This window comes from Cetorhinus maximus, chromosome 26, assembly GCF_964194155.1.
Source record: "Cetorhinus maximus chromosome 26, sCetMax3.hap1.1, whole genome shotgun sequence".
Classification (NCBI taxonomy): domain Eukaryota; kingdom Metazoa; phylum Chordata; class Chondrichthyes; order Lamniformes; family Cetorhinidae; genus Cetorhinus; species Cetorhinus maximus.
The window spans coordinates 21,272,830-21,284,112 of NC_135904.1; the positions used below are offsets into that span (position 1 = coordinate 21,272,830).

The window sequence follows — 11,283 nt, forward strand, 5'->3', positions numbered from 1 at the left end:
CTATCCGCCTCTAAGGCCTGTGTGGATGGAGAGGTAGGATCTTAGTATGTGACAGATCCATACTATTCAAGGAATAATAGAAATTGCACAAGGTAGTTGAGCTATATTAAGCATCCTCCACCCACTTTACCAAAGGAGTACAATTTAGAAACAGGGGCAGTAATACAAGCTGCTTGGAAAGATCTTCCCAAAATGCGATCAATGAATTTATAAGAATTACTCTATGGGACTGATAATACAGAACCAATGTGTGCTCTGGTACTGTTGTCCAGTCAGCGTTGAGTGCACCTGTGCATAAATGTGCTGAATTTGTCCAATAACTCAAGCTCTTTCAAATATGTCCCTGGTGCACTAAGCGCTATGCTCATGATTTATAATGGCTGGCTTACTTCAAAGCAGCCTTCCCCTTGCATTGCTGCGCCAGAGATAGACTTGATATTTTTCTCATGCTACTTGAAGTTCCCTAGTGTGTCTCTTTCTCTCTGTTCTACAATCAGCAGTTTGTACAAGAAATATTTAGCTGTGCCTGAAAATCTGACAGGAAGATAATCCATAATGTGTTTATGAACAAGCTACACTAGTAAATCAATTTAATTCCTATGTCGAAAACATCAATGTGCTCTAAAGTAACAAATACAAAACTGGATCTATCATGGTAAGTGAATTCTAGTCCGAATACTACTTTCTCTCTCATTTCATTTAAATGTTTGCCTCTAAATCTTTTTCCAGAATGGGAGGGTAAGAAACTAGAATTGTTAGTTTGAAACAGACTTCCTAAACTTCAACTGTACTTTAAAATGATTAACAAGCACCATCAGCATGAACAATAGCACTTAACAGTAGTTGCCTCTGAAAACTGAGGGGCATAGGCTACATTCATCCAGTCCTTTCTCAAGTGTGCGGTAATGGTCATCATTGTGGAGAGAAGAAAATCAAGGCAGATTTTGATAAGAGACATCTAACTGAGCTGGCCCTTTCAACAAGGCTTTCTTGCAGATTAATGTTCAGAAGTATAGTCTCCCAAGCAAAATTCACAGTTAAACTTGAGGTTTTGCTGTGACCAGATAATTGGCTGAGAGCGTATCAACTAATACTGACCTTGAGACAATTCCCTTCTAATTTCAAATAGACTGGTTGAGGGCAACTTGTTAGCTGATACAGGAATGACAAACCTAGAGTAGCTTCAAATGGCCAAATTTATGAAAAGAATTCCTTCCAGCAGTGGCAATTACTTCATGCCAGTCCATAAAGTCTACGCCAATACTGTTAACTGATGCCACATTTGTCCCTCTTAAGTATGACAATGTAGGTGTATATATACCAACAAATGTATTTTAGGCAGGAGAGAGGGTTGCACACAACAATCAAGTACTAGTCATACTGAAGTCCTGGACATAATTGTTAGCTGGAAAAAATGGCATGGAGATAATATCACCTGATCACTGGGTCAACTAAGTTCCACAGACCTTTCCCCAAGTGTTTATTGTGCTTGTTTGTAAAGTGAAGATGACTGAGATTATACTGATACATCTTAGTGCTAGATACCCTACTCAAGTTTTCTTAATATTTTGTGGCTGACCCTATTGGCAGTTGTTGCTGCACATGCTTTAAAAGCAGGAAAATGGTTTCAAGACCATAATTGAATTAGGCATGGAGAAATACCAACACTATTGGGCTCTTAAGGAAAATGTATTGAATGAAAATTAAAACAAATCAAAATCAGTCAACAAAATGACTTTGCGTAGCAGAATTTCTGCTATGTAAAGTCATTTTTACTAGGTAGTTTCAAGATGTGGGCCATGCTAGAAGCTGATTATGAAAACAAATGTAGCATCTCAGGAGTTAGGGTCTGTGGCTTAAATGGAAGGAGAAAACACAATCATTCGGTTAAAAACCAACAACCACCCCACAATTAATTGACTACCAGTAGAATGAACTAAATAACAGAAAAGGTTGCAAACAATTTTATCTTTATTCCTTTAAAATATTTTTTAAATTGGTAGGAGTAGGATGGATGTAAATACTGAACTCAAAGAAAAAGATCCATACGGAATTGCAACAAATGTTATGTTTTACAACATTGAGTTGGTATTTAACTCCTAAATTTCTATTCTGGTTAGTTTCCCCATTCCAATGCTTTAATAAATTCCTCTTCAGTGAAGGACAGCATTTTAGCAGCTTCCATGTGCATCTAAAAAAAAAGAAACAAGTTTGTAAACTTCTACTGCAATTATACATACTGATTCAATCACTGAGTTATTTTGGGTGCCATTTAAAAAAAAAAATCTCAGTTTTTAACCTTGTTTGTAACAACAACCATGATTTAAAAAATACTTCTACTGATGGTAAATTCTCATTTTTGTCCCATCTTACCTTTTGCCTTTTAAGGATGTCTATTAGCTTCATCTGCTTCTTAAAGCCAGTCATGAGCTCCATTTTCTGCTTTTCTAACTTTTTGTTTTCAGTCTTCAGCTGTTCAATCGTTAGTTTCTCTTGATTAGTTAAGTCCTGGTGATAAATAATTAGCATGTTTACAAACGTACTTGTTTGTATTGCACTAGATTAATTTTTTGGCCACCTTCTGTTGAGCACTATTTTGATAGGCAGGCACAGAGTGTCTTTAGGCAGCCACTAAATCCACAGCTGCTGGGAGAGCATGGTTGCAGGACTACCCAAGTCAATGTCGCGTCAGATGTTAGAAAGAATAGTTTAACAAAAGATTGATACCAAAACACAGCAGCTCACATAGCTGATAAGTAGAAATAGCAGGTTATGACAAAGGGCGTGCAGGAGCAAAAATAAACATGGGCTGCTAAGGTGTGAAGATATGGGATGAAGCATGACCAAACAGGCAACAAAAAAATAGAAAATAAATAAAGTTAATATCGCAAGCTGCACTGACTTAACATAAGTGGTCTTTTCTTGTTTTACTTATTAACTCCCTCCTGCATGATGGTTTGAGAAGGGTTTCTCACCAACTAGATCTGATTTTCCCCATATACCAAGTCACAAATGTAATAAGCTCCTGATATGAAATTATCAATAAAACACACGGCTAATGCACCCTATACATGATTGGTCAATTTTGATGTACAAATAAGTACAGTGCACATTTAAATGGAGTTGTTTCCAGTTATGACATCTGCACAGGATGGACGATACCATCCCAATCTCTGAAAATTTAAACATAGATTTTAACACTTGACAAAAACAATTGCTAGGTGTGTAAAAAATTTATGCAGATTATTAATCAGGATCAAACTTTTAAAGGAAAAATATTTTGTGGAATTAACAAGTTTTTATGTACAGCAGTGCTAAACTTTAAAGGATTCTGGAACTGGGAAATCACAGAGTTTGTTAGGATTCTTTATTTGAATTGCAAAGCAATGGTAATGATGACTGTCCATCTTTGATTCTTACGATTTAAGAAGGAACAACAATCAGGCTTCAAGGTCATCGCTTTTGTTTGTCTGGATCAGTGGTTCTCAAACTGTTTTGATTGAAGAACTCCTTTTCAAATGGATTGGTAGTCACGGATCTCCATCTAAATTATAATGCTACATAATAACCTTAAAAGTGCTGCATGTAAAATGTATTTTGATGTTTTGAGAAAACAGACATTTCCTTACTGATATCAGTAAGATGGGTGTGGCTGCATCTTGCTGAAGCATCTGTGCTTGGCAACAGCCAGCGCCCAGGGAGAGTAGGACACAGAGAAACACGAGGGGAGTTGGGGAAGTGCATGAGCATTGGGGAAGCACACCAAGATAGGAGCACTGAGAAAGCAGGAGCCCAGAGGACCTGGAACATGGAGAGTGCACCACAGGAGCAGGGAGAGAACAGAACATACCTCCAGCTTCCACACACACATTTACTCATGACAACGCTGCCCTGGGCAGTCACCCACATTGTCCATCTGTGGACCAGCCCTGCATTGTGGACTCCCTGGAAGGTCTCTGTGGATCCCAGTTTGAGAACCACTTGTTTAGATGGGTAAAGGGAAATCACGTTGGCAGAACACAAAGTGGCAGGTTTGGTAAGTAACCCCAAAAAATGGGAAACTACTCAAACCCTGTCAATAGTAATATGAAACTGGCTGTTGGTGGAACCTAAGTACATTCTTAGGGGATGGTAGTGCCTTTCCTATCTTTTTCTTCCTGATCTCCAGAATTAGGGACCATTTGCTATTGAGAAAAGTATGTAGAGGAGAGTATTGTGTAACTCAGATCCTTGAGCTATGAAATACCAATAACTTAAACGTTTAATATGAATAACCAAATATAAATAATCATTTGGTAGTATAGAACTTGAGTATTGCTGAAAAAAGACATTTTGTTGAAACTTTTCATCTTGCACTCATCAGGACAATCGCAAGAATACTAATGTCAGGGGAAGCAATGACTTTATACGATATGAGAAGAGAATGCTGATTGGTTGGCAAGTGGATTCTGGTAGAGGCATTGCTATGGAGAATGCACCAGTTAATGGTGCATTCTCCATGGCAACGCCTCTACCAATCAGCACTTTCTTCTCATGCAGTATAAAGTTGTTGCTTCCCCTGACATAGGTCAAGACAATCACAAGAATACCAAATTGCCCTTGAGAAGGCGGTGGTGTGCCGCCTTCTTGAACCACTGCAGTCCATGTGTTGTCGGAAAACCCACAGTGCTGTTAGGGAGGGAGTTCCAGGATTTTGACCCAGCAAGGGATGGAGATATAGTTCTAAATCAGCATGGTGTGAGACTTGCAGGTGGTGGAGTTCCTATGCATTTACTGACCTTGTCCTTCTAGGTGGTGGAGGTCGTGGGTTTTGGAAGGTGCTGCAGTGCATTTTGTGGATTGTTCACACTGCTGCTACTGTGTGTCGGTAGTGGAGGGAGTGAATGTTTATTGTGGTGGATGGGGTGCCAATCAAATGGGCTGGTTTATCCTGGATGGTGTTGAGCTTCTTGAGTTTTGTTGGAGCTGCACTCATCCAGGCAAGTGGAGAGTATTCCATCACACTCCTGACTTGTGCCTTTTAGATGCTGGACAGGCTTTGGGGAGTCAGGAAGTGAATTACTGCCCTCGGAATTCCCAGCCTCTGACCTGCTCTTGTAGCCACAGTATTTATACGGCTGGTCCTGTTCCGTTTCTGGTCAATGGTTAGTCCCAGGATGTTGATAGCCGGGGTTCAGTGATAGTAATGCCATTGAATGTCAAGGGGCGTTGTTTAGATTCTCTCTTGCTGGAGATAGTCATTGCCTGGCACTTGTGTGGCACGAACACTACTTGCCACCGTCAGCCCAAGCCTGGATATTGTCCAGGTCTTGCTGCATTTGGTCGTGGACTGCTTCAGTATCTGAGAAGTCGCGAATGATGCTGAACATTGCGCAATCATTTGTGAACATCCCCATTTTGGACCTTATGATGGAGGAAAGCTCATTGATAAAACAGCTGAAGGTGGTTGGGCCTAGGACACTACCCTCAGGAACTCCTGCGGTGATGTCCCGGGACTGAGATGATTGACCTCCAACAACCACAACCATCTTCCTTTGTGCAAGGTATGACTCCAACCAGTGGAGAGTTTTCCCCCTGATTCCCACTGACTCTAGTTTTGCTAGGGCTCTTAGATGCCACACTCAGTCAAATAAGGTCTAGATGTCAAGGACAGTTACCCTCACCTCACCTCTTATGTTCAGCTCTTTTGTCCATGTTTGTCGAGAGTAGACTCATGGGGTGGTAGTTGGCTGAGTTCCTGATTTTTGTGGACAGGACATACCTGGGTGGTTTTCCATATTGCTGGGTAGATGCCAGTGTTGTAGCTGTACTGGAACAACTTGGCTAGGAACGTGGCAAGTTCTGAAGTCTTCAGTACTATCGCCGAAATATTGTCAGGGCCCATAGCCTTTGGCGCATCCAGTCCCTTCAGTCGTTCTTGATATTACGTGGAGTGAATCTAATTGGCTGAAGACTGGCAATCGTGATGCTGGGATCTTCAGGAGGTGGCCGAGATGGATCATTCACTCGACACTGCTAGTTGAAAATTGTTGAAAATGCATGGAGAGATACCGACAAGACAGACCCCACCATAGGTGCCAACACAATGGTTTACTGTTGGGATGAAGTTGTCCTGGGAGTCCTCAACATCAACTCTGGAGCCCATGAAGTCTCATGGCAAAGAAGCCTACTGTTAGTTACCACCTACCACCTCTCATCAGCTGATAAATCAGTATTCCTGCATGCTGACCAGCACATGGAGGAAGCACTGAGGGTGGCAAGGGTGCAGAATGTACTCTGGGGGTGGGGGTGGAGTTTAATGTCCATCATCAAGAGTGGCTTGATAGCACCACTACTGACTGAAATGGTCGCGTCCTAAAGGACTCTAGCTGCTAGACTGGGTGTTTGGCAGGTGGTGAAGGAACAAACGAGAGGGAAAAACCTACTTGACCTTGTCCTCACCAATCACATTGCTGAGGGCCTGAAGTCATGTGTAGGCCAAACCAAGTAAGGACATTAGTGAACCAGATGGGTTTTTTACGACAATCGACAATGGTTTCGTAGTCACCATTAGACCAGCTTTTAATTCCAGATTTATTAATTGAATTTAAATTCCACCAGCTGCTGTGGTGGGATTTTAACCTATGTTCCCAGAGCATTAGTCTGGGCCTCTGGATTACTAGTCCAGTGACATTACTACTACCCCACCTCCGACTCCCTACCTTCAGTGCCACCATAATGATGTGCAAACAGTTTTAGACATCTGCAGAACTCTGTCCAACTATTAGCCTGTGCTTCCAACTACCAAGTCAAAATTCAAACCATTAAATAATTTGCTATTAATCTCTTTCAAGCCTTACAAGTGGAACTTTACCAATTGTTTCAGTATTGTATGTATTTTTCCAAAATGCACAGTGCTAATTGAAAAATTAAGTTTCATAATAAGTAGAATAATAATGGGGAGTTGCACACGAAGGGTGCTTTGATTGGAAACAGAACTACAACAGTGTAGAGATACTTCTCCAACCTGCACTGACTTCGGGCACAGCTCTTCACCAGCAGCATGGTATTGATAATTTTACTTTATCTTATGTTTATCTTCATGTTTACCTTATTATTCTGCTTCAATTTATTTAGCTCTGTCTTGTATTTTTCAGCCTCTTCTAATGCCCTGTTCAGACGAACCTCTGTGGCACTGTGGTTTGTAGCAGCTTGCTTTTGGGCTCTTTTCTGGCTGTCCAATTCCTAAGATAGCAATTATATGGTGAGGAAAAGTCATAGAATATGCACTTTTAAGATGTTAAAATATACAAAAATAGTTAGTTGTCCTAGACTCTGCTTTTACACAAAGTGCTCATGTTCTGAACATTAATATATCTCAAAAAATATCACTGGTCCTATTTGCTGTCTCATTTTTATGCTAAACAATAGCAGGCAGAAAAGCAGACATGGTAGAAATGTTGATTTTAGCAACTTACTGCCAAACTGCACTTTTTGATATGGGTTTAAACAGTGGTAAACATATTCAGAGATTAGAAATACCGATTAAGCAAGCTTTTTAAGTGTGGATCAATCAGGCATCATTTTTCAACATTATGAAACCTACTTCCATGAGAGCCAGGCTTTACTACTGACAATCTCATTGTTGATTGTTTAATGTTTATTAGAAGGAAAATATATGTATACTAAATTGGTTGTGAAACATTTTGAGATTGTGAAAGATGTTCAACAAAAGTAACCTTCTTTCTTTCCTTACTGCATATCTAAAAACCTATTTGAATTATACCACATTTCTACAGCCTTCTCAATTACATCCAAATAACTCATACATCTACAACACTTTTGTCTGAAAAATATGATATGCATGACCATTAGCTCCTTAATAAGCTCATGGAAATAGCAAATAATTTATTTTGCTTTTCCATACGTGAATGCCATCTCCATTTTGTCTTCGGTAGGCATTGCTTAAAAAGTATTAAATACACAAAAAATCCAAACTACTATCTCTTGTTATTAATATTTATAATCACTTAATAATGAATCTGCTATATTTTGCTCAGTGTCAGACAATGTACTATATCATCTTAATTTAATTACTCAGTTCTGCTGTATTTGTCTTTGTTTGTTTCCTTCTGATTGCCATTTACTTTCTTTTGCCCAGTCTCTCTCTTCCGCCTTACTCTTTTATTTCCTCCCAGATGGGTGTGGTGTGATTGCATCTTTCAGTGGAATGTATAGGAAAAACGTCTGCTGTATCCAATAGTAGCTGCCTTTTCATCCCATGTCCTTGCCACTCTTGTTTCTTGCACATCATCTTACTGCTATTGCGTTCCCATCCCATTTTTTTCTGCTACATTTCTTTGGCAGCAGATAGTTTCCTGTTCAGTGTTATTTGATGTCTGTGTTGCTGCTTAAAGGTAGGTTATTTAACGCAATATCCCACCACATTAGCTGTCTACTTTCTAAATCTTTCCAGTAATGGATCATGCTTTTCAAAAGCACTCTGCTATTGGTAAACCTGGTCAATACTTAGTGTGCTCCTTGCTTGTTTTTTTATAATACTCTATATATATCTCTATAATACTCTATATATCTGAAAGTTTAATTTCACTGATGTGTGGTCGTTTATATTTGTTTACCCCTCATTTCCTATTGTATTGCCACTAGTATAATTTGTCATATTAGCACAGGTCAATGGTTCATTTCCTTCAGTATTCTGAATAAGGTTGAATTATTTCAATGAGAATCTGATTAGCTGGCTGAATTTAGTACTGGCGCTAAATTAAAACAGCAAATCTGAAAATTAGGTCATTGGTCATTATTTGCAGAGCCATCTAAAGTGCCTTACACCTAACAGTTTGAAGAGATGAGATGAAGGGTAATACAGACGGAAATAATACATGCTACGTATTAATGTATAGCAACATCATTTAGAAATCATTAAATGTATTTTCTTAATTAATTTTCTAATTTTGTGACCAAGCAGTTAATTACAGACCTTTTGCTAAAAGCAATATAGTTGCATATTTAATAGAACCATTTTCCCCAAGCATTAACTGGTCACCTTTATTTAAAAGCAAACTGTTCATCTCACAATCTCTTCAGTAAAGTAATACATTTGGTTTAAAATTAGGAATTCTTACATTTCAATCATTAATACTCATCAGCAGATAAAAGTTTATACTTAAATGGACATTGATTATTATATGCTGAATTTGGAATCACAAGATTTAATGGTTAATAATTTCTGAATACCTTGATTCTGAATGCTGTTGTGCTTGATTATATTTTGTTTTTTTTTGTATAATTTACTCATACAAATTTAAATATACATCAACTAATGCGCAGGTATAGTGGTTATGTTGCTAGAATCTAACAAGCCCGATTAATAATCCAGAAAATACAAGTTCATATCCAAGCATGGCACTTTGTGAATTTAAATTCAATTTAGTAATCTAGTAACAATAAAAGTGACCATTAAACTGTTGGATTTTAGTAAAAAAAAAACTGCTTCACTCATGTCCTTTAGGGAAGGTATATCTGCTATCCTAGACAGTAAGGACTATATGGAACATCAGTCCCACACCGACGAGGGTGAACCTTAACTGCCCTCTGAAGTGAGCAGCAAGCCACTCACTACCAAACTGCTATTGAAGAAAGCAGCCCACCACCACCCTCGCAGGGCAACGAGGGAGGGGCAATAATGACAGCCTACTTCCCAAGAATAAATTTTAAAGATTTGGTGAATTGTATGGATATTGTTTCAAATTTGAAAGGAATAAAATATTTCCAGTTGTTATATGTATAAGTAGTATCCGCACTATCTTTTCTGAAATCTGGTTAAAAACACAGGAAAACATAAATATAAAGTGAACTGTACCTTTCTGGCCATCAGATGGCAGCAACAAGTAATCTCTGATTTGATGACTTACACATGACTGCTGAAGACTAGTTTAGTAACTTCACATAACAATTAATCTATGACAAATCATGGTATCGTTTTTAAGCATTTATTTTTCTTATAGATAAAGTAATGGTGCAACATCTGTAAAATGATTTAACCCCAATGGCTTGGCGAGTAAAAACACTGCTTGGTGCCATACTTAACCCTGAACAGCTGATGGTCCCAGGTTTGATTCCTGGTTCGTGCTTAGTTAGCTGATCTCCACTGGGGCAACAGATGGGGAGCCATCATTGGCCTCAGGGCTGGAAATTGAGAAATCTGCCAGGGTTTCTGTTCTTGACTGTTACCGCATGACCCAATAGAAAGTTCAAGTTTTCACACTGGCTAAGAACAAGATCAGGATCGACTGTGACTGCCCTTCATGGTCAAACAACCTGGGTTTATAAATGAAGAAAAGCCACTTGGACAAACCTGCTGACATTTATGCTTCTAAAAATTAAAAACCAGCTGTGATAGGCTCCTTTAGGAGAGAAGGGGAGAAAACTGGGAAAAATTCTATGAGGAAAGGTGATACTGCAAATTCTATATGTATAGATAACATTACAACTGGAGATATTTTTCTTTTCAAATTTCAAACAATAACAACACATAATCAAAGCTTATAATGAACATAAATGCATCATGAAGCACTTTAACTAATTACCTATCTTGGTCCATAGCCTCAACCATTTCCACAGAAAATTGCTCTCCAAAGATACAATTTTGCTTACATTTTTCAAACACTAAAATATGTTAATTCTACTTTAATGAAGCATCCACAGGCATCAAGGTTCCAATTTTAAAATATTTGGTCGTCTCCAAGTTCATACAAGAGACACTAAACACATTCCACAGTAGAATAATCACATTTGCATAAGTGTTTTATCTTTCCACACCCAAACATATGCACATACCTACCAAACTATCTCAAATATTAATATTGTAAGAATATTTAATATAAATGTGACTATATACACTTTGTGTGTGTAACCAACAGCATTATCAGATTTTTAAATTGAATATCCTTTTAAAAAGAAAATTGCAATTCTCTTTAATTCATAAGGGGGTCTGATTTGCTCATAGTGAGTTGGAGGATTGTTGCGAGGGAGGATGCTGAGGTGGAGTGTACATTTCCTACTGAAAGGGTTTGGAAAGAATTTGCGAGGTGTTTAGAGATGATTAATTAAGTCATTTTTGACTGTCTCCTAGACAATAAAACTGTACCTGTCCTAGTTGTACCAAGAAAGACTGTTTTTCTGTAAGCAATGATGAAATTCAGGCCCAACATCAGTTTCATGAACAGATTTTTGTAGGATATGCTACTGAGATGTTTCATTTGTAGTATTCCATTCTCATATTTT

The 11,283-nt window shown here is 38.5% G+C and overlaps 1 protein-coding gene across 2 annotated transcripts in view; it reads right to left on the minus strand.

Moving 5' to 3' along the window:
• Positions 1 to 1,948: 1,948 nt before the first annotated feature.
• The window catches only part of tex9 (testis expressed 9), a 49,460-nt gene continuing 40,125 nt past the window's right edge, over positions 1,949 to 11,283 (minus strand). For both annotated transcript variants that reach the window (XM_078530339.1, XM_078530340.1), the window contains 3 exons: positions 7,090 to 7,224; positions 2,374 to 2,508; positions 1,949 to 2,191 (listed from right to left, as the gene is read on the minus strand). In XM_078530339.1, the coding sequence (XP_078386465.1) occupies positions 2,117 to 2,191; positions 2,374 to 2,508; positions 7,090 to 7,224 (345 nt within the window). In that variant the 3' untranslated portion in view covers positions 1,949 to 2,116. The remainder of the gene's footprint in view (positions 2,192 to 2,373; positions 2,509 to 7,089; positions 7,225 to 11,283) is intronic.